The sequence below is a fragment of the Sus scrofa genome, chromosome 17, assembly GCF_000003025.6.
Source record: "Sus scrofa isolate TJ Tabasco breed Duroc chromosome 17, Sscrofa11.1, whole genome shotgun sequence".
NCBI lineage: Eukaryota > Metazoa > Chordata > Mammalia > Artiodactyla > Suidae > Sus > Sus scrofa.
The window spans coordinates 37,282,203-37,304,452 of NC_010459.5; the positions used below are offsets into that span (position 1 = coordinate 37,282,203).

Consider the following 22,250-nt stretch of genomic DNA (forward strand, 5'->3'; position numbering starts at 1 on the left):
AACTACCTGGCAGGGTATCTTTAACCATGTGACCTTGGGCAGTTTCTACTTCTGTGGGCTGCACCTGTGGCATATGGAGGTTCCCAGGCCAGGGGTCCAATTGGAGTTGTAGCTGCCGGCCTACACGAGAGCCACAGCAGTGCAGGATCCGAGCTGCATCTGCGACCTACACCACAGCTCACGGCAACGCAGGATCCCCATGTTGTGAGTATGAATCTCGGGAGCCCACGGACCAGGTGAGCAAGGCTAGGGATCAAACCCACATCCTCATGGATGCTAGTTGGGTTTGTTAACTGCTGAGCCACGGCGGGAACTCCCCAGGAGATGTTTTTAAATTGCAATATAATGTGTTTAGTTAAGCACATATGTATGTAAAGAGCACTGATCTTAAGTATAAACATATAAATTTGTTTACACCTATGTTAACATCCCTGGATCTTGACATAGAACATGTCAGCACCCTACAATGGTCATTCTGCCTGGTCTGTATTACCCTAGAAGGTAACTTCTATTGTGACTCTTATCACCATAGACTATAAATTAGTTTTGCCTGTTTTTCAACTTTGTATAAATAGAATCGTACAGGTTTTTGTGTCTGATTTCTTTCACTCCATATAACATCTGTGTGTCATCCACCCTGATGCAGGTAATGGTAGCTAGAAGCACTGGTGGTATAGTGGCTAGCATAGCTGCCTTCCAGGTAACGGTAGCTCATTCTTTTCACAGAGCTTTTTTTTGAGGGCCTATGGAAATTCCCAGGCTGAGGTGGGGGTGGGGGTTGAATTGGAGCTGCAGGTGCTGGCCTATACCATAGCTACAGCAAAGTCAGATCTGAACTGTGTCTGGGACTTACACTGCAGCTCACGGCAATGCTGGAGCCTTAACCCAAAAAGCATGGGCCAGGGATTGAACCTGTGTCCTCATGGATACTAGCTGGGTTTGTTACCACTGAGCCACAATGGGAACTCCTCACAGAGCTTTTTAATGAGCTAACACCAGTCTGTGTATTTTCCCAAGAAACCAGAAAAATGAAGGTCAAGGAAGCCTAGGGCTCTCCAGTGTTGAGCCAACACACCCTGTGAATCCCCACCAAAGCAGCCGAATCCTCAGCCAGGATGGCAGCTGCCTTGCCCGTGGGTCACCATCTCCTACCCCTCACGCTAGGCAGACATCATGAATTGATCTCAGCACACTTTTACAAGATGTCCTGGTGAGAACTCAGAATTCTTCTCAACCCAATAATCTAAGTGACCCACACCAACTGATTGGGGTTGATACTCAAGATTAAATCTGAGTGTCTGCTATTATATCCCGAAGATGTTTTTCTGGCCTCCCAGAGTTATGGCATGAGGGGCTCTGCTATCATCCATGGTTTACTCCACATCAATACAAGACTGGTTGTGAGGGAATCTGCCAGTTCGTATATTCTTTGGGGCACGGCCCAAACCCGGCAAGTGTTCCTGGCTGCAGCATGACTTAGGTAAGAGTGGAGGGGCAGATTACTTAGATGTGGAAGAGGTGCTGTATCCATGAGATGATTTGATGGAAGCCTCCTTGGTTTTATTTTTCATTTTGATAAAACATTGCAATGTCTCATTTATAAAACAAACACAAGTGTGACTTATGTGTCATAATTTATGCTGATGTGAATTCTTGACAGTTCTAGCACGTCTCTCACATAATTTCTTCCAACTGGAAAGTTGGGTGAAGTGGATTCTCCCATCCCCTGGGAATGGTTACCTGTCTGTGCAGGCAGGTGTTGTGGCAGATTCCAACAACAATGACAATATCTGAGGCATGTTTTTGTCTTCATGTAGATAATAATCTAGGGAAGAGACAAGACTCGGTTATGTGAAATAACAGAGGAAAAGTTCAGTTAGGCTCATTTATTTGAAACTGTTTCTAAGCAAGAGAGTCCAGGAAGGAATAAAAAAGAAGCCATGATTTTCTTCATTGAAGAGCACTTCACATCGTCACTCAGAACAGGTTTACTTTTTGTTTTCATACAAGACTAACATATGCAAAAGATTGGAAGTGGCAAATTAGATTGGTGGGCTTGGGGGAAGTATTGGCTATTACAGCCTCATTGCTAATGGATGGAGAAGTGATTCTTGACAGCAATAGACAAGGAAAAACAATGTCGTGTAATGCAGCTACATACACATGAAAATCCTAAATACCTCTGCTACTTTTGAAAATTCTGGAGTTCCTGTCGTGACTCAGCAGAAACGAATCTGACTAGTATCCATGAGGACGCGGGTCTGATCCCTGGCCTCACTCAGTGGGTTAAGGATCTAGCGTTGCCTCGAGCTGTGGTGTAGGTCGCAGACATGGCTGGGACCTGGCATTGCTGTGGCTGTGGTTTAGGCTGGCAGCTGCTGCTCCGAATCTACCACTAGCCTAGGAACCTACATGTGCCTCGGGTGAGGCCCTAGAAAGACAAAAAAAGACAAAAAAAAAAAAAAAAAAAAAAAAAAAAAAAAAGAAAAAAAGAAAGTTTTGAGTCTTCTCCTGGTTTAATTGCTGTTGTGCATAATGATGACCCAGGCCTATGCCAAATAAGCACTTGACATTCCTATCTCACACAGGCTTGTAGGTGGTCCTGTTGTTATCTCCAGTTTACAGTTTTGAAAAGGCAAGTACGGAGAATAGGGCAAGTAACGCGCCTAAGTAAGTATTCAAGGTGAGTTTTGAACATTTGCAGTCTAGCTTTGCCTTAAGCCTCTACTAGGTTTCGAAGAACCTGTTAGGTGAATAAAGAGTAGAAAGGCACTGCAGGTAGAGGAACAGCATATGCGAAGATACGTCTAAGTTAAGCTAATCAGTCCCTCAATTTCTGAGTCTTGGTTACTCACCTACAAAATTAACAGTATTATCTCTCATAGGCGTGTGAGAATTTAATGTAATAATGAATGTAAAGCATTTTTCACAATGCCTGGATCACAGAATGTGCATAACGTTAATTACTGTTTTATAAACTACTCATTTCCTGTTCTACCTCTACAGAGCTGGTTCCAAGAAGACTACATTTCCCAGCATGCCATCTCGCCCTTTGACTCTAGCTAGACCAAAAAAATGCGTCGTAGAGCTCCTGAAGCCGGAAGACTACAGTCTCCCAGCATGCAGCGCACCTCCTTCCATTAAATTTGAGGCATGGCCCGCGCGTTGCCCTTCGGGAGTTGTAGTCCACGGCGTGTTTCCCTGACGCCGGCCGGGCCGGGCGTGGGGGCCTGTGGGAGGTGGCTCGGCCGGGCCCAGCTGCGGGGCGGAGGTGGCGAAGAGGCCTGCGGCGGCAGGGAGCAGCAGGGCTGGGAGCAGGCGCCGGAACCGAGCCGAGCCGAGCCGAAGCGGGCGGCGCAGGCCGGCGCGGCGAGCAGCAACCATGTCGGTGTTTGGGAAGCTGTTCGGGGCTGGAGGGGGTAAGGCCGGCAAGGGCGGCCCGACCCCCCAGGAGGCCATCCAGAGACTGCGGGACACAGAGGAGATGCTAAGTAAGAAACAGGAATTCCTGGAGAAGAAGATCGAACAGGAACTGACGGCCGCCAAGAAGCACGGCACTAAAAACAAGCGCGGTGAGTTGGCCCGGCCCCCTCAGACTTCCCTGGCCTGGACTCCACCTTCGCCAGACTCGCGCTAGTGTTTGCTCGGATCCTGGACCTCTTACCCGGTCAGACTCCCTTCAGTGTCGCCCCCTGGACTTCTTCATTAGACTGTCATTCCAGCCCTCTTCTCCCAGGCTCTCCCCACTCTGCCAGGCCCTTTCAGACCCTCGTTTCACAGCACTTCCTTCGTCCTCACTCTGTTCCTTTCTCCTCCACATTTCCCCCTCCCTCTGGTCTGTCCTCACCCAGCTTCCCAGATACTGCCGCCGCCTCCTTCTTGTCTCCTTTCTGCCCTCCATTCTAACACTTGTGTCCTTCCTGTCCCACTCCTACCCTCTGCCAACCCCTCTGGGGAATCCATGAGCTGTCCCTGGCCTCTCTCCCCATCCCCCTGACTCAGAATTCTCCTTTAGAAGCCTCCTGAATGGAGAGAAAAAGGAACTGGGAGGAGAGGAGGTCCCCTGTTCACTTGCTGAATGAACTTGAGCAAGTTACTTTTCCTCTTGAGGTTCATTTCTCCCATCCATCAGCCAGGGTTTGACCTCCATGGGGCCTAAAGTGCCTTCCAGCTCTGTGATTCACCTCTGGTTTCCTCATAACCAGGTTTTATCAGAGTTTCACGTAGCGCAAGCCTTCACGCGGTGACTCACGGCTTCCTGATCCCGGTGTACCAGAAATAAGGATTCCATTCCTCCGTTGGCCCCGACTCCTCCCCCAGTCCCTACTTCTGTGATTGAGGGCGGGGATAAGGAACTCTGAGGCACTTCCTGTTGTATGGCTTTCTGGGCAAGTGCTTTGTATTCTTAGGTGAAAAAGTGTTAATAACGATAAAGCAGTTTAGAAATATTTGATTTTTCTCGTTGTTACGGCAATGTGAGAGTGAACCATAACATGACAACCCTCCCCCTGAGGAGGGGGAAAGTGAGAGGGGTTTAGGAGCTATACAAACAAGTAGGTAACTCAGAAGTCTGCAAGTTACAGGCTGTGTGACCTTGAGGTAGTGAATTTACCCTCGAAAGGAAAATCATGGATTTACAGTGCCCAGCACATAGTAGGAGTTAAATTGATGCTTTCTTCATTCTAACAGAAGAACAAAATAATAATCCATCCTGAGGATGCTCTTTTGTTGATAGTCAGTGGATACTCTGGAAGTTCTTTCGGGGGCTTACTGCATGCACTAAGTGAACAAAACACAGCTTCCACCCTAATGAGGGAGAAGACAGGAAAATGAATGAAAAAAATACTGCCTAGTGGTGAAAAGTGCTCAAAAAAAAAAAAAAAAATCTGATGGCGAGTGATGGGGTGGAAAGGGGTGCCACTTTAAAATAGAGTGGTTAGGGAGTTCTCGTCGTGGCGCAGTGGTTAACGAATCCGACTAGGAACCATGAGGTTTCGGGTTCGGTCCCTGCCCTTGCTCAGTGGGTTAACGATCTGGCGTTGCCATGAGCTGTGGTGTAGGTTGCAGACGCGGCTCGGATCCCTCGTTGCTGTGGCTCTGGCGTAGGCCGGTGGCTACAGCTCCGATTCGACCCATAGCCTGGGAACCTCCATATGCCGCAGAAGCGGCCCAAAGAAATAGCAAAAAGACAAAAAAAAAAAAAATAATAATAATAATAATAATAAAATAAAATAAAAATAGAGTGGTTGGGGAGTTCCCGTTCGTGGCTCAGTGGTTAACGAATCTGACTAGGAACCATGAGGTTGCAGGTTCGATCCCTGGCCTTGCTCAGTGGGTTAAGGATCTGGTGTTGCTGTGAGCTATGGTGTAGGTCACAGACTCGGCTCGGATCTGGCGTTGCTGTGTCTCTGGCTTAGGCCGGTGGCTACAGCTCTGATTAGACCCCTAGCCTAGGAACCTCCGTATGCCACGGGAGCAGCCCTAGAAAAGCCAAAAAAAAAAAAAAAAAAAAAAAAAAAAGAAAAAGACAAAAAAATATATATAAAAATAAAATAGAGTGGGAGTTCCCATCGTGGCTCAGTGGTTAATCTGACTAACATCCAAAAGGATGCAGGTTTGATCAGTGGGTTAAGGATCTGGCGTTGCCTTGAGCTGTGGTGTAGGTCACAGACTCGGCTTGGGTCCTGTGTTCCTGTGGCTGTGGTATAGGCCAGCAGCTGCAGCTCCAATTCAAACGCTAGCCTGGGAACCTCCATATGCCACAGGTGGGGCCCTAGAAACAAAAATAAAATAAAATAGAGTGATTGGGGAAGTCCTCTTTCAAAACATCAAGTTACCAGCTCTGGTAAAATCTAGGGAAGAATTGTTTCAGGCAAGCAGACAGCATGGGAAAAGGCCCAGAAGTTGGCCTGTTTTAAGAAAACAGAAAACCTCTGTTTCTGGGATGTAGTGATTGAAGAGGAGAGTAGTATAAAATAAGTGGGTGTGGAGTGGACCTTGAACTTCCTGGTAAAGAGTTTAGATTTTATTCCAAGTGTGTGGAAAGTCATCTTAATCATTGACATAAAAAACACCACCTGGCCTCTCTTTGGGAAGTAGACCTATGGGATCAGAGTGGGAGCCTGGAGACCAGTCAGGATGGTTGCAGCCACACGTTTGTGGCCTGGACTCCAGTTGGGGCTCTGGAGCTGGAGAGCAGGGTTAGATTTTGCTGTCTCCAGCGTTTTTCTTTGATGACTCTTCCCATTCGGGATCCTCTGTTGTTCACGGTAATTAGAGGCAGTGTTTTGACCAGTCTGCGTTTAGGGAGTGCTTTGCCCATTGCAGGGTGGAGGAGGGCATCCGTTTACATCATCTCCCATCTGAGAGGGCAGGTCTCCCTCTGGAATTTTTGGTCTGGAGCTAATTTTGTTTCTGCAGTTCTAGAGGTGATTGAATTGGCTTTCAAGAGGCTTTTTGAGAGGCTGCCAGCAGACTGTGGAGGACCATTCTCAGTTGTAATAACTTTTTGGAAAGCAGTCTACTTGAGTTTGTCTGAGAAGACAGGAGCTACTGCCCTTCGTTTTAGTGTCCTTTGGGGGAAAGGACTTCCTTCCTTCTAGGGATAGTGTTCTGAGGTGTTAACACCACAACATAGATTCATTTAGTCACTCATGGACTCCATACTGTGCGGGGACTTGGAGGATCAGAGGTGAAAATACACTCTGTCTGCTCTCCAGGGGCTCAGGATTGGAAGTGTGTGTGTGTGTGTGTGTGTGTGTGTGTGTGTGTGAGAGAGAGAGAGAGAGAGAGAGAGAGAGGGAAGGAGGAGGAGGAGAGGGAAGGAGAAGGAATCTACTGAAACTTGAGTATGTACTCAGGCTGCAAAGGAGAAGATTCTTGTCTGGAGGGGAAAGGGCAAAAGCAGGTTGGCAGAGGAGGAAGATGGGAAGTAGGTCAGCCAGGAGTTTAGGGAGCCCCAAGTGAGAGCATCTCCTGGTGGGAGTTTGTGGGGCAGGACAGTAGAAGGATTAACACTGGGGAGGAGCCTGTAGCTTTTAGACCTTGACCTGGAGGTGGTGAGGCGCATTGGCTGCCCTAAAGCAGAAGAGACAGATGAGCTTGGATGTTTGCACTGTGGTAGCAGTGGAGAGGAAGGGGCCGGAGGCGGGAATCTAGTAAGGGCTAAGGCTAGAATCTCAGGGACATGGATTAGAGCTGTGGCTTTGTCGCTAGCTGTATGTGTTGGGCAGGTTACTCTGTACCTCAGATTCCTTCTCTGTAAATAGGGGTATTCATACCTACCTTAGTGGATTAAATCATGTTGTGCATGCAAAGCTCTTAGTACAATGCCTGCCAGGTGGTAAGTGATCAATAAATGGTTGCCATTACACAGAGGAGCAATACTTTATATTGTGAGTTCTTTGAAAAAACTCCTTTTTTTCTTTTTTTTGTCCATACACCCAGCATGTGGAAGTGCCCAGTGACCCAAGCTGCTGCAGTGATAACGCTGGATCCTTAACCTGCTGCACCACAAGAGAACTCCTTTATTTTTTTTATTTTTTTTAATTTTTTTTGTCTTTTCGCCATTTCTTGGGCCTCCCACAGCATATGGAGGTTCCCAGGCTAGGGGTCGAATCGGAGCTGTAGCCGCCAGCCTACGCCAGAGACACAGCAACGCGGGATCTGAGCCGCATCTGCGACCTACACCACAGCTCATGGCAACGCCAGATCGTTAACCCACTGAGCAAGGCAAGGGATCAAACCCGCAACCTCATGGTTCCTAGTCGGATTCATTAACCACTGCGCCACAACGGGAACTCCAAGAGAACTCCTTTAAAACTCCTTTTTTCCATGAGTCTCACGATACCCACTGAGCCTTCAAGCTCCATGAGGCAGGATGTTGTGGTCATGCTCATTGCTGTGTCTCGTGCACCTAGCATGGTGCCTGCCATGGAGTTACTGCTCAGTACATACTTCTTAAATGAATGCAAACAATCTTGGGAGTAGCTTCTCTTATTCCCACTGTCCCGAGAGGAATGTGAGCCTGCAGAGAGGATGTAACTCAGCTCAGAGACCAGTTCTGGTGGCTGTGGGCATCTTGTGTTTGTTTACTCCTGTGATGGCTTCCTTGGAGGCATCATCATGACCTTTATCATCACTCATTAAGCACCCACCTGTGCAAGGCGTGGTGCTGAGTCGGGGGAAAAAGAAGTAAGACAGGACCAGGCCCTGCCCTGTGAAGGGTGTTGTAGCCAACTGTGGGTACTATTTTTGCAGTGTACATGTTGAAAGATGATAAATTGTCCTTTGAAGCAAACCTCTGCAGCTCAAGTAGATTATTTGCATGGGGCAGGTGCATTCCAGGCAGTGGCCTCAATTAGGAGCCTAGAGCAAAATGTGGATTGCATACTTTTTCCAGATTTCTTTTCCTTTCCTTCAGTCATGTATATATTCTTAAGGGCGTGGCAAGCTCTTAAACTGTGTCCTGGGTCCCATGCTCAGTGCTGAGAGCTGAGTGCTGGGAATATAGAGAAACCAGGCATAGACTCTGCCATCCAAGGCATGTAAGTCTTGTCACTTTACTTTTCTGTCAAGTGGAAACAGTATTCACCTCACATGACTGGGGTGAGGATTAGCTAAGATCATGTATGAGAGAGTGTGGTACATTTTGGATATTGAGTAAGCATTCTTTTCTTTCCATTTTTGATCAGGTTATTGTTGATCACACTTCTTTGGTTTAATTGTCAAGTGGAAAAGTTCTTTCACAGGGAACTGAATGGGAACCAGGATTGCTGACAAAAATCTCCCCAACTTAGGTCTTTTTTGGTACCTTTCCAGACAGTGCCCTGTTGGTTTTCTCTCTAAAAAAGATGATTGAATGTCAAAGATTCTTTTCTTCTTAACACCTTGTAATTAGTTATGAAATATCTACTCTAGGTGGTTCACATTTCCCTCTTTTCCTGTTTTAATAAAGATGAAACCACGTTGTAGAAAGGGTCATATTTTAGTTTAACAAAAGAATTATATGAGACTGGGAAATGGAGATTGGGTAGCCCACCCTACACTGGTCTATTTTTGTTGGATTTATGGATGCAAATCAGTTCATTTACAGGTTAATTTAGGTTCAGTTGAAAGTGTCTGATGGATGCAGAGAGGCCAGACACTCATGGGAAATAGATCTTCATTAACTCCTGCTCTTTGCTGGAGCCAGGGTGGCTCTCCCATGTTTAATAAAGTTGTTCTAGGGAGTTCCCGTCGTGGCGCAGTGGTTAACGAATTCGACTAGGAACCATGAGGTTGCGGGTTCGATCCCTGCCCTTGCTCAGTGGGTTAATGATCCGGCGTTGCCGTGAGCTGTGGTGTAGGTTGCAGACACGGCTCGGATCCTGCGTTGCTGTGGCTCTGGTGTAGGCCGGTGGCTACAGCTCCGATTCAACCCCTAGCCTGGGAACCTCCATATGCCGCAGGAGCGGCCCAAGAAATAGCAACAATAACAACAACAGCAACAACAACAAAAGACAAAAGACAAAAAAAAAAAAAAAAAGTTGTTCTAAAATGTTAGCATCTGGAAAGACATCTTAATAAGATAAATTTATAGTGAGTGTGGTTTTTGGTTCTCTGCTATCAGGGTGTCAGGTTGAAAAGCCCAGTATCTCAGTGGTGCATGTGCCGGCCAGATCTCCTGTCCCAGAGGCCCAGAGATGGAAAAACTGAAACCCACCCAGGGAACTGAGCAATGGGAATTTCCCTTGATGATGCTTCAGTTTCTTGTTTACAGGAATGGTTGGCCAGATTGGCACTGGTTTGCTTCTTAAGACAGATGGAGTGTCAGAGAGGCCTTATGTGTTGGCTGTCCAAATATGGCGGCGCTTTTGATTCAAATTACGAAATCTTTTTTTGCCCCATTTGGCAGGAGGATTAAATATTTTTAAGTGCCTACTAGTAGGTTTCTAATGTGATTTGAAATTCACGATTGATTTTGTTTGGAAGTTGAGCTAAATGTGAGGACCTTTGAGCTAGACTGTTTTGCTTTTAGGGAAGTTCTGAGTTGTCCTGAGTTGGGTTTATGTGCACAGAGCTAGTTTCTGGAGAACAGCCTGTGAAGATGTGTGTGAGTTCTCCACCTCTGGGGCAGAAAACCAGGACCTGATTTGCTTGCAGTGGTCCAGAGCCCTGAGATGGAGCCGGGCCTACTGGGAGGAAGAGATGGGGTTGAGTTCTTGGAGCCTTGAGGGATTCCTTGGGGCAGAAAAGCTTTGTGAAAAATCGGTCCTCTTGCCCCGAATTGTCTTGTGTTCTCCCACTGTCTTTAAACAAGAGAGAGAGGATATCCCAAAACAGCAACAACTTTACATTGGTCATTTCGAGTCTGGATAGTAGTAATTAGAAGGAAAATTTGAGCACTGCAACAGGAAACCACAACAGACCTAGCTGGATATAGTACTGGCCTGTTTTTAAGGTGTTTGGCTCAAGTCAGCAGACGTGTGAGTTCCTCCTAGGAGGAAAGCAGCATGATGGTGGAGGTAGAAGTTTCCCATTTTGAGGTGCCAGCTTCACCACTCACCAGCAATACCTCAGCAGTTATCCTCTCGGAGTCTGGATAACTTTATTCCCATCTGTAAGCAGGGAGTAATAGCATTACTTCTTAGGGTTCTTGTGAGGATATGAAATAAGTTGATATGTGCAAAGTGCCTGGCAGAGAGCCTGGCAGAGAGGAGGCATGTAAATGTCTCCTTGGTTTCCCAGGTGTATATAGTCTTAGGCGAAAGAAAGGGTATAGAGATGGACAGAACACTACAAGGCCTCACAGTTCAGTGAAGACGATACACACGCGTACAAGTAACTGATAAAAGGCAAACCATGTACAAATGAAGTGTTAGATTGAAATATAGTTGGAAGAGATTAATTCATCTCTGAGGGGTGGCAGGTTCATCTCACCCAGTCAGCCATCCAGTGCCCAGATTCCCTTTGCAGTATTTCCTGCCAGTGATTAACCTCTGATTGACCCTCTGCTGATAGGATTTGTATTAGGTGCTCTATCCTCTCACATTACAGCATAGTCTGTCTTTGGACAGCTCTGACTATACAATCACCTTTCTTATTTGGAACTATAGTGCCAACCTCTGGTGCAGGTTGGGGTGGCTGCTCTATGGGGAAGGAAGCAGCTCCGGCTGGTGGAAAGAACGTGGGATCTGGAGTTAGGAGGCTTAGAAGCAAATCCCAGCTCTGACACCAGACAATGGTGAACTGTTTTCTTCCATTGGAAATGAGGTTGCTAATTCTGCCTTGGGGCTGCAGAGAACAGGTCCAGTCTACCTTTGAGAAGAGAGATAGGAAAAATGAGGCTTACGTCTTAACCTGCGCTTCTCTAGGACGGATCTCTGTCCTCGACTGTTCCTTGCTTGGTGTTCCTGCTTTTTCCTTGTTACCCTCCTCTGCATGTGTTCATCAGTGTTGCTCTCAAGGTGTGGAGTGGGCAGAGCTGACCACTCGGAATGTGCCAGCTGAAGTCTGAGCAGCACAGCCCAGAATACGCAGGACTAGCTCGTCCTTCCTCTCCCTCCCTCCCTCTCCTTCCTTATCCCTGAGATTGTTTGTTTGTTTGTTTGGAACCATTACACTTTCCCATACCCTTTCATTAGTAAAGGAACAAGCATCTAGGAACCCCTGAAGTTTGGCCCTTCTTAAGGAGTCTTAGCTGAAGGATTGAATGATTTAAGTTCTTAACCAGAGCATCTGGCTGGCTTGGTCTCCCGTGGCTTCTATTTCTAGCTCTCCCTCCTCCCTCTTCCTTGTGTGACAAAGCTGGAGGGAGGGTTTATTTGAGGGATGTTGGAAAGCTATACATCTTTATGGTCCTGAATGTTTAGCTCAAAAGGTTAGTGGTATGGAAAAAGTCTCTGGGTTTGGGATCAGAAGACCTGAGTTCAAATTCCACCTCTACTTGCGAGTGAAAGTCTCCTCCTGTCCCTGAACATTAGCTTCTTTAACTGCAAAAACGGGATACAGTATTTACTATACAAGTTTTCTGCTCTTACAGAGAGTGAACAGGTGGTTGTCAGAGGGGAGGGATGTGGGAGCACGAGTAGACTGGGTGGGGGAGCTTAAGAAGTACAGACTTTTATTTATAGAAATAAATGAGTCAGGCCGAGGAGATGTAAGCATGGGAAATACCGTCTGTAATGTTGTAATAACTTTGTATAGTGACAGATGATAACTAGACTTATCATGGGGATCATTTTGTCATTATAGAAATACTGAATCACTATGTACACCTGGAACTAACATAGTATTGTGGGTCAGTTATACTTCAATTAAAAAAAAAACGACAACACGGCCTTGTAAATCAACTATACTTCAGTTTCAAAAAAGGTTAAAAAAAAAAAAATGAAAAACAGCAACAAAAACTTTGCTACTCAAAGTGTGGTCTGTGGGAACATTTTGCAATTGTTAGAATTGCAGACTCTCAGGCTCCACCCAGACTGACTGAAGCAGAACCTGTGTGAGAGCTCCAGGTGGTTTGTATGCACATTGAGTTTGCCAGTCGGCTCTCAGTAGTTGCTGTAGGGATTACATGAGAATTTGGGGCATTTTTCGTATGTCCATGCCAGTATTCTTTCTTTCCTGGACACTCAGGGATGTTACCTGTCTGACTAATGGGCTCACTCATTTTGCGGCTCAAAGATTGAACTCTTATCCAGCTTGACATATTCCTAAATACCTTGAGTAATCTGCTGAGGCCACAGAATGGTTGTAAGGTTTAGTAGCATGTGCCTGCCTTCCCTTGAAAAAGCTCTTGAAGCACATGTCCTGCCGATGGGGTAGCAGCCTTCTTCATGGAAGAAGCCAGCCATCTGGATAACTGACAAGCATTCAGTCAAGCTCTTGGTTGTGAGGACCCCACTGGTTGTCCAGCACCAGCAACCCTGGTCACAAGTTAGGGGTAGTTCCCATCCTCAGGGAGCACCACTGCCTGGTGCGGGGACAGGTTGGTGAAGAAAGAGCTTCCCAGGTGAAGAGGAGTTAGCGCTACCTGGAGTAGGCTAGGAAGTGAGGTCCCCCCACCCCCACTTTTGGTCACCCGGCGGCATATGGAGTTCCTGGGCCAGGGATCAGATCCAAGCCATAGTGGAGACATAAGCTGCAGCTGCAGGAACACTGGATCCTTAACCCACTCTGCTGGGCCAGGGATCAAACCTGCATCTCAGTGTTCCCAAGACGCCGTCAATCCCGTTGCACCACAGTGGGAACTCCGGAAATGAGTTTTTTTAAGTCATATCTTTTTTCTACCAGGAATTATTTTTCAGTGCATTCTGACTTCGTGGTTGTCTCCTATTCTGTTTACATAGCATCGACACTATTCTGATCCCCCAGTTTTCTGCATCAGGAGGAACAGATGTTCTCTGAGTGCCTGTTCTGTGTGAGGAGCCATCTGAGGGGCCATGTGGGTTTCCAGGCAGTGAAAAAGACAGCCTGGCCCTGTGGATCCTGCAGTTGGACAGATCGGTGGCTTTCTCAGAGAAAAAAGTTGTCACAACTATACAGCCTATAAATTTCCTGAGTAGAGTCTTGGAACCATCCTAGGTAAAGTGTTTCTTTCAGAAGCTTATGGATAAAATAAAGCTAGAAAATGCAGGGAATTTCTCAGCTAGAGGAGAAGGAGTGAGGTGGGATGATGAAACTAGAAATTCCATCATCAAACTTGACCTGTTTGATTCTATAAAATGATAGTTTTCTGGATTTTAAGGGGATGGTGAATTTTTGAACAGGGATTCCTAGTTGGGTTAAAACCCAGTAAAGAGCTTTGTCAGCTCTTTTTCACCCTTAAAACAAAAACAAAGCCCAACCTCCCCCAAAACAAACAAAAAGACCCAGGGTCAAGCTGCTTGGCCTGGTTTTCTCCCATTCAACGATCAGGGCAGTTGAGTTTGCTCAGAGCCCAGAGGCTCCGTGAGTCCCCAGACAGTTCAGACATTCATCAGTCAGGGTTTCCTGCTTCAGTGTGAGGCCCTGCCCTATGATCCTGCTCTCTGGAAGCCCAGTTTCTGGTGGGGGGGGATGAACCTTGGACAGCAGTCATTAAAGTCCAAAATTGGCCATAAGGGCCACTCACAAGAATACCCCAAATGTAGCTCAGTGGAGATTTGAATTTGGGAGATTTGCCCTAGTTCAGGGTAGGGGATGACAGTGTGAACTTTTACATCAGTCCTTAAAGGAGTAGGCAGCTATGGGGTGGGGTGTGGGTTGGGGGTAAACACTTCGTTTTTGCTATATGACACCAGCTCAGCTGAGAGTTACAACTGGAAGTTGCAGAAGAGCTTTCACCTTCCTCTAGTTGTGTTAAGAGTGGTGTATTTGAGAAAGGAAGTTTTGAAATGAATTTGGATATTGTGCCCTGTTTTGGGACTCTGATGTTGGGATCCCATCTTTCTGGTCTTAGTGCTGAATAGATAGACATTCGCATTTCATTTTAGATGGTCCATCTTTTTTATTTTTTGGCCGCCGCCTGACATATGGAGTTCCTGGGCCAGGGATCAAATCTGAGCCGCAGTTGTGACCTAAGCCACAGTTGCAACAATGCTGGGTCCTAAACCCACCGTGCCTGCATCCCAGTGCTCCAGAGATTTCAGATAGTCCATTTTAAAAGAAGGTTCTAGAGACTTTTGCTTCATTCATGCATCCATTTGATTATAAATATATAAACTTGAGCCATGTGCCAGATACTGTCCTGTTTTACTTGGTAAATGCAGATGGAGAAGGTCATTGCCTCTGAGATGCTCACAGTCTAGCTGGAGTGACTGAGAAGTAAACAGATATAATCTAGGTACAGCGTGATCTGTTCTAGAAGAACATTCAGACTTCAGAGTATAGGATATGCAGTGGAGGGAGTCAAACAGCTGTCTGTGTATGAGTGTGTGTGTGTGTTGCTTGAATCTATGTTTCATTATTTTGGAGAGTAGTTAGAATGTTAGAGCAGTAGGGAACTCAAAATGTCTGAGTGCTTGAAACTTTGAATTAATAGGAAAATTTTGAAAAAGAAAAATTAGGAACATGGGAATATATGCTGCACTTTTTAAAAAGTACTTTATTTGAGGAGTTCTCTTGTGGTGCAGAGGGTTAAGGATCTGGTATTGTCATTGTAGTGGTCAGGGTCAATGCTGTGGTGTGACTTCAATCCCTGGCTCAGGAATTTTTATATGCTATGGGCACAGCCAAATAAGAAAAAAAAAAAAAAAGATGTCTTATTTGAAGAGTTCTGTAGTGGCTCAGTGGGTTAAGGATCTGATGTCATTGCTGTGGCTTACATTTGATCCCTGGCCCAGGAACTTCCACATGCTGTGGTTGTGACCCCGCCCCCACCAAAAAAGTGCTTTATTTGAATCAGAAACCCTTTTGGCAGGGGGCATAAGAATGGATAAATGGGAGTTCCCATTGTGGCTCAGTGGTAATAAACCCAACTAGTATCCATGAGGATGTGGGTTCGATCCCTGGCCTCACTCAGTGGATTAAGGATCCAGTGTTGCTGTGAGCTGTGGTGTGGGTCGCAGATGCACAGCTTGGATCTGCTGTGGTTGTGGCGTAGGCTGGCTGCTACTGCTCCAATTTGACCCTAGTCTGGGAACTTCCATTTGCCTCAGGTGCAACCCCCCCCAAATAAAAGAAAAGAAAAAGGAATGGATAAATGTTTAACTTAGTTTGGTCATAAAATAATTAGCTTTAGGAGTTCCCATCGTGGCACAGTGGTTAACGAATCTGACTAGGAACCATGAGGTTGCGGGTTCGGTCCCTGCCCTTGCTCAGTGAGTTAATGATCCGGTGTTGCCGTGAGCTGTGGTGTAGGTTGCAGATGCAGCTCGGATCCCGCGTGGCTGTGGCTCTGGCGTAGGCTGGTGGCTACAGCTCCGATTTGACCCCTAGCCTGGGAACCTCCATATGCCGTGGGAGCGGCCCAAAGAAATAGCAAAAAGACAAAAAAAATAAATAAATAAAAAAATAATTAGCTTTAGAATATTAAATTTGAAGTGTAGCTTATTGAGGAGTCGGTTCTTTACTCCCTACCCAAGCAGGAGCAGTAAATTCTTTGTGATCCGTGTAAGACCTGATAGCTGTAAAAGTAAACATAGGACTTGCACACGTGTAGCCTGCTCCTCTTTCCGCAGAGGTTTGGAGAGGAGTTGCTACTCAGATAAGGCCACATGAAAGGCTCCCCATGTAGATGAGTGGTTTCATCAGCTCAGTGTCCCCAGATTTCATTAGACTTGTTTTTGTTTTTGTCTTTTTTTAGGGCTGCACCCGTGGCATATGGGGGTTTCCAGGCTAGTTGTCCAGTCAGAGCTGTAGCCATCAGCCTCCGCCAGAGACACAGCCATGCAGGATCTGAGCCACATCTTCGACCTACACCACATCTCACAGCAACGCCGGAACTCACTGAGCAAGGCCAGGGATCGAACCTGCGTCCTCATGGATACTAGTTCTGGGTTCGCTAACCGCTGAGCCATGACGGAAACTCCTAGACTAGTTTCTTTTCTTTTGGCCATGCCTATGGCATGCAGAAGTTTCCCAGGCCAGGGATCGAACCCAAGCCATAGCAGTGACAACACAGCAACCTTAGGAGGTCACCAGGGAATGCCTAGACTAGTTTCTTAATTTTCCCTCAGTGGGATCAGTTGTTTTTACCTCTCCAGAGCATTTTCCCCTTTTAGAATCTTGCACAAGGGCAGTAAATGGTTGCAGACTGCTTAGCAAGTCTGGACGTTGAGTTGTAGTGGGCTCTGATAGCCCTCTGTGGCCATATCCAAGGAGGGGACTGCTGTCAGCCTGGCATTCAGCTTGTTGTTCTTAGAAGCCAGGGCTGCAGGGTTGGCAGCTGCTGATAGACCTTTTCATGCTTATATTTTACAGGTAATTTTGGAGGCATAGAGGACAAATATCCTTATAGAAACTTTTTTTTTTTTCTTCTTAATGGCATGTGGAAGTTCCCAGGCTAGGTTTCAAATTGGAGCCATAGCCACTGGCCTATGCCACAGCCATGGGAACACCGGATCCGAGCTCCATCTGTGATGTACGATGCAGCTGTGGCAACGCTTAACCCACTGAGCGAGGCCAGGAATTGAACCTGCATCCTCATGGATACTAGTTGGGTTTAACCTGCTGAGCTACAACAGGAACTCCAAAAACACCTTTTCTTAAATTATTTTCATTATGCTAAAAAAAAATTATATTTTGGAGTTCCCATTGTGGCTCAGCAGTAATGAACCAGGTTAGTATCCATGAAAACACAGGTTCGATCCCTGGCCCCACTTGGTGGGTTAAGGATTTGGTGTTGCTGTGAGCTGTGGTATAGGTGGCAGATATGGCTCTGATCTGGTTTGGCTGTGGCTGTGGCCGGCGGCTATAGTTCCAATTCAGCTCCTAGTCTAGGAACTTCCACATGCCACAGGTGTGGCCCTAAAATATATATATATATTTCGAAGCAAAAAAAAGTTTTTCAGGAGAAAAATCTTCAGAAAGAGAAAATATTCTCCTCGTCTGTGGGAAGTGACATGCACTTTACAAACTTGATTGTGTTTGATCTTTTCAACGACCCCATGTATTAAATGATATTAATCCCCACACGCCTACCATTTTAGAGATGAGAAAGTAGAAGTTCACATTACATGAGTCACTGGGCTGACCCAGGAATCTTGGGCATCCTGAGGTCAGCTGCATCCACTGGGCTCTAACTAATATCTTTAGCATTCCATAGGGCAAGGACTCCGTAACTCTGAGTGCTTATAAGTAACTATTGGACAAAATCTTGTCATTGGAAATGACTTTTTACAATATTCCCTCCAGAGCGTGAGCACCTGTTACTCTGCAGGGGAGTACTTCGCATTTGTACTAGGTTTGATGGCTGCCAAAACACTTGCATATCCATCATCTTATTTTGAAGATAAGACAGGGCAAAGAGTAATTTTTAACCCGTTTTGCAGAGGAGAAAACTAAGACTCAGAGCAATTAAGTGCTTTCCCTAGGGCCTGAGCGAAGGCTTGCCTACTTAAGCTCCACATCTAGTGCTTTTCTGACACATGTACCATTCTGGCTCCTTCTTACTTATGCTCAATCTTAAAAGGCTATGGGTTAATAATGGGTATGAGCTGGGTCGAGGAGGACAAGGTTGCAGGTTCTTAGAGAGATTGGATCATCTTATACACAGTGGGACTAGTGCCAGAGAGGAGATGGAGAGGAGACGGTACGTGTCTGGAGTGGTGTGAGAGCCTTTATTCACTGTTCATTCTTTCACAGTCTGCTACAGCATCGGCATTGTGCAAGTCCCAGCCTGGTTTCCATTTCTTTCACCGCAATAAGCTTCTCTTCTCAGCAGCCTCTAGAGCAGTGTTTCTCATCCTTGGCACAATCGACATTTTGGACTGGATAATTCTTTGTGGTGAGGAGCTGTCCTGTCCACTGCAGGATGGTTAGTAGCATCCTTGGCCTCTACTCACTAGATGTCCATAGCACCACCCCCCTCCCCCTCTCCCAGCTGTGACAACCAAAAATGTCTCCAAACACTGCTAAATGTCCCCTAAGGGGACAAAAGCTCCTAGGGTTGAGGACCACTATTCCAGGGCTGGTGAAGCCACAGTTAAAGCTCTAGAGCTTCAGAGGCTGGCCTGAGGGTGAGGGATCTTAAAGAGCAGAGCTGGGAGGACCTTGTTAGATGCTTCTAATCCTGCCTTTTTATTATCTGCTGAGGAAACCAAGGTCCAGAGAGAGCTCAGCCTCCTGGCTCTGCTTTCTGGGAGTCTAACCAGTATTAGGATCCAGACCTGAATCCTTCCCACCCAGGACTCTTTCATTATCCCAGAGGCCCTCATTCTTTTCAGGTTGGAGGACCCTTATCTAGTTCCAAAAAAAAATCTGATTTGGTCATGTGTTAATAGTTGTACTTTTAGTACCCATTGATTGAGAAGGTACGTTATTCCCTCAACCAGTGTTTATTGAATACCCACTATTTTGTGTCTGTATCCTAGGACTGTGTGTGACATGAATAGTAGTAGATAGTCAAGTGGTGGTTGTTTTCTTATTTTTTTGTGATTCACCATTAAGTGCATAGGCAGTGCTGGGTTGGTGCATTCACAGAGCAGAGTGATAGCTGTGAACCCTGTGGGCTCACAACCATAGACTGGGAACCAACTGATGCATTATATCATGAGATTTGAGAGGACAGCAGCCCTAAAACTGCAGGCTTTTCTTGAAACCATGAACTATGACCACACTCGAGATGGAAACCTCCACACTCTGTGGAAAGAAAAGGCCAACAGGCTACCCAGAGTCCTCAGTGCAGCTCTCTCAATAGCTGTACAGTGGGGCATTTGTGATAAAAGAAGAGGCATTTGGCTGGAAACAAGCTTTAAGTTCCTAGCATTAGTTGGTAAATGGGGCATGAATCTAAGGGGAGTTTAAAATAATGGCCTTAAACTTGAGAACCTATTTCCAGAGCCTCTCATCTTGAGGCACTCAGCTTCTCTGACAAGAACTATTACTCTTATTTCATGGAGTTCCCGTCCTGGCTCAGTGGTTAACGAATCCGACTAGGAACCATGAGGTTGAGGGTTCGATCCCTGCCCTTGCTCAGTGGGTTAAGGACCTGGTGTGGCCATGAGCCGTGGTGTAGTTTGCAGATGCAGCTCGGATCCCGCGTGACTGTGGCTCTGGCGTAGGCTTGGCAGCTACAGCTCTGATTAGACCCCTAGCCTGGGAACCTCCATATGCCGCGGGAGTGGCCCAAGAAATGGCAAAAAGACAAGGAAAAAAAAAAAAAAAGAGCTATTACTCTTATTTCAAAGGTAAGAGGCAGAGAGATCAGGAAAGAGAGCCAGCTACTCCCAGGTTTAGGAGCTGGGACTCTGGTTGGCATCTTAGGATGGAGCTGTTTGTTTCTGTAGGATGATGTTGGGAAAGGGAAAGGGAAAGGGTTGTTAGATTAAGTTCCACCAATTTGGCCAACATTTTGAGTTTCCACTGTGAAAGACTCCATGTGGGGGCCACTATGGAACACAGAGGGGTGGGCACAGGTGAAGGGGATTCGGGACAGAGGAAGGGGCTAGGGTCATTCCAGGCAGAGGAGACTGCGTACGGGAGGATTCTGGGCTGTGGGTAAGGGATGGTGAGAGCTGGAAAGGTAAGCTGTGGCCTCCCTAAGGAGGCCCTGGATGCTAAGCTGAGGAATCTGTTAGGTTGAATTTAGGGAGGCACGCACTAGGTGGGCACGTTCTGTCTAGAGAGCAGTTTGCTGGGGACCAGCAGCCATCTTCCTCCAGCACCTGGTGAAGTTTCCCGTTGGGGGGGTTTCTGCCCATTTTCACTTGAGGGAATGAGGTGGGTGAGGGGCTGTTTCCTCATAAGGGAGGACCCATGGCCTCACTACCCGTTTTCTTGTTAGTTCTTTCTGGTTCCTCTTCTGCTTTTTCTGAAGCCCAGCACATCCTGGGTAGCTGGTAGAGGCAGAATAGCAACTTCTTTTCGGTTCTGAGGGTATCGCAGGTTACATGCCAAAGGTAATTAGATGAAGAAATATCTCCTACCTGAACTAGCTTGACCCAGTTATTTATTTTTAATTTTTTAATTTTTTTTTTTTTTGGTCTTTTGTCTTTTTAGGGCCACACCTGTGGCATATAGAGGCTCCCAGGCTAGGGGTCTAATCGGAGCTGCAGCTGCCAGCCTACACCACAGCCACAGCAACACCAGATCCGAGCCACATCTGCAACCTGCACCACAGCTCATGGCAACGCTGGATCCTTAACCCACTGAGCGAGGCCAGAGATGGAACCCGCAACCTCATGGTTCCTGGTTGGATTCATTTCTGCTGCACCACGACGGGAACTCCCCTTTGGGATTATTTAATTTTGCCTTTATGTTTATCTTTGAGCCGAGAGACAGCTAGTTACTTCCCTTGCCTGATGACAGGGACCTCTGTTTCTGAGGCCATATATTTCGAGTTCAGCCTGAACTCTCCTAGTCATAAAAATCTAAGAACGACCTCTCCCAGCCTCCCATTAGCTTTCCTGTTCTCCAGGGGTTGAACCTCCACTCAGGGTGGCTGAACAGAGTCCTAGGACCTGGAGACACTGTGCTTCTAGTTCTCACCCTGTCAGCTGGTATCTTTGGGCAAGTGCCTGCCCAACTCTAGGCCTTAGTTTTCTCAACAATGAAATGAGAAGAACTGATTAAATGGATGCTAAAGTTCCTTCCCACTCCAACATTCTCTGAGTCAACAAGTGCCATATTACAGTAATCCTCCAGAGAACCAGGTGTGGCTCCAAGCAGTTTTGCGGCGTAAAAAGAGGGAGTAGCTCAGCATTCCTTTTGTCTGTTAACAGCGTGAGTACATCCCTGCTCATTGTAAAAGCCACATACTGTTTTGTAGATGCTGGACATTTTTCTGTTTGATTCCATGTTTCAGAGGCCAGAGCCAAATGATGGTTTTTAGCTGTTCCCCTGAGGCTCCATCCAGGTGAGCAGCACAGATGGCCTAAGGCAACTCTCCTCCTTTGGATCAATAGCCTGTCTCTGACTAGACCGCCAGCCTTTCAGCAAATCAGAGCCACAGATTTCTGCAGGGGCTGAGCAGGTTTAAGCCCTGCTGGACAAGAACTCAGCACTGACCATTTCGGCAAATTGGGGGTGCTTCCTTGTGGTAGGACCTGACCTGCTCACTGACCCACCTTTGGGACCATGGGACCAGGGGATTTGTGTCCTGTGTGAGGGGAGTGGAGAAGGGAACGAGCTTCCAAGGGTTGGCCTGACTTACTTTAATGAATCTGCTCTTGAGGATGGCAGTTGGAGATGATGCTGGCGTCTTGGGAAGAGCTTCCCTGCATGGCCTCCTGTCTGGAGTGTGAATCTGGCACCACCGTGAGCAGCTCAGCCTCTTAGGAATGTGGAGGACATCTACCCACCTGGTTCTAAATTAAGGCCTTTAAAATCTCAAGTCTTTGCTAGTGCTCATTAAAATAGTTCTCTCCCTTTTATTATGCTTTATACCATCTTCCTGGCTCTTAAACAGCTCTGAAAAATCACACAAATTTAGAGCTCATCTGTCCTGTAAAAAGAGGGAAATCTCAGGCCTAGAGAGCTTAGGTAACCTGTTAAAAGGGACAGAGCTCATGAAAGCCAACCCGGGGCTGGAACCCATAGCTCCTGTCTCCTCATTCCAGTGAGTTCTGCCTCACTGCTTCTCAGCGAATGCTCTGGTGGCATGTTCCCAGCCCTGCCAGAATGATTTT

At 46.6% G+C, this 22,250-nt stretch overlaps 1 protein-coding gene across 1 annotated transcript in view; it reads left to right on the forward strand.

Moving 5' to 3' along the window:
- Positions 3,220 to 22,250, forward strand: part of CHMP4B (charged multivesicular body protein 4B) — a 48,682-nt gene continuing 29,651 nt past the window's right edge. Inside the window, exon 1 of the mRNA XM_003134402.6 lies at positions 3,220 to 3,572. Within this exon, the coding sequence (XP_003134450.6) occupies positions 3,383 to 3,572 (190 nt within the window). The 5' untranslated portion in view covers positions 3,220 to 3,382. The remainder of the gene's footprint in view (positions 3,573 to 22,250) is intronic.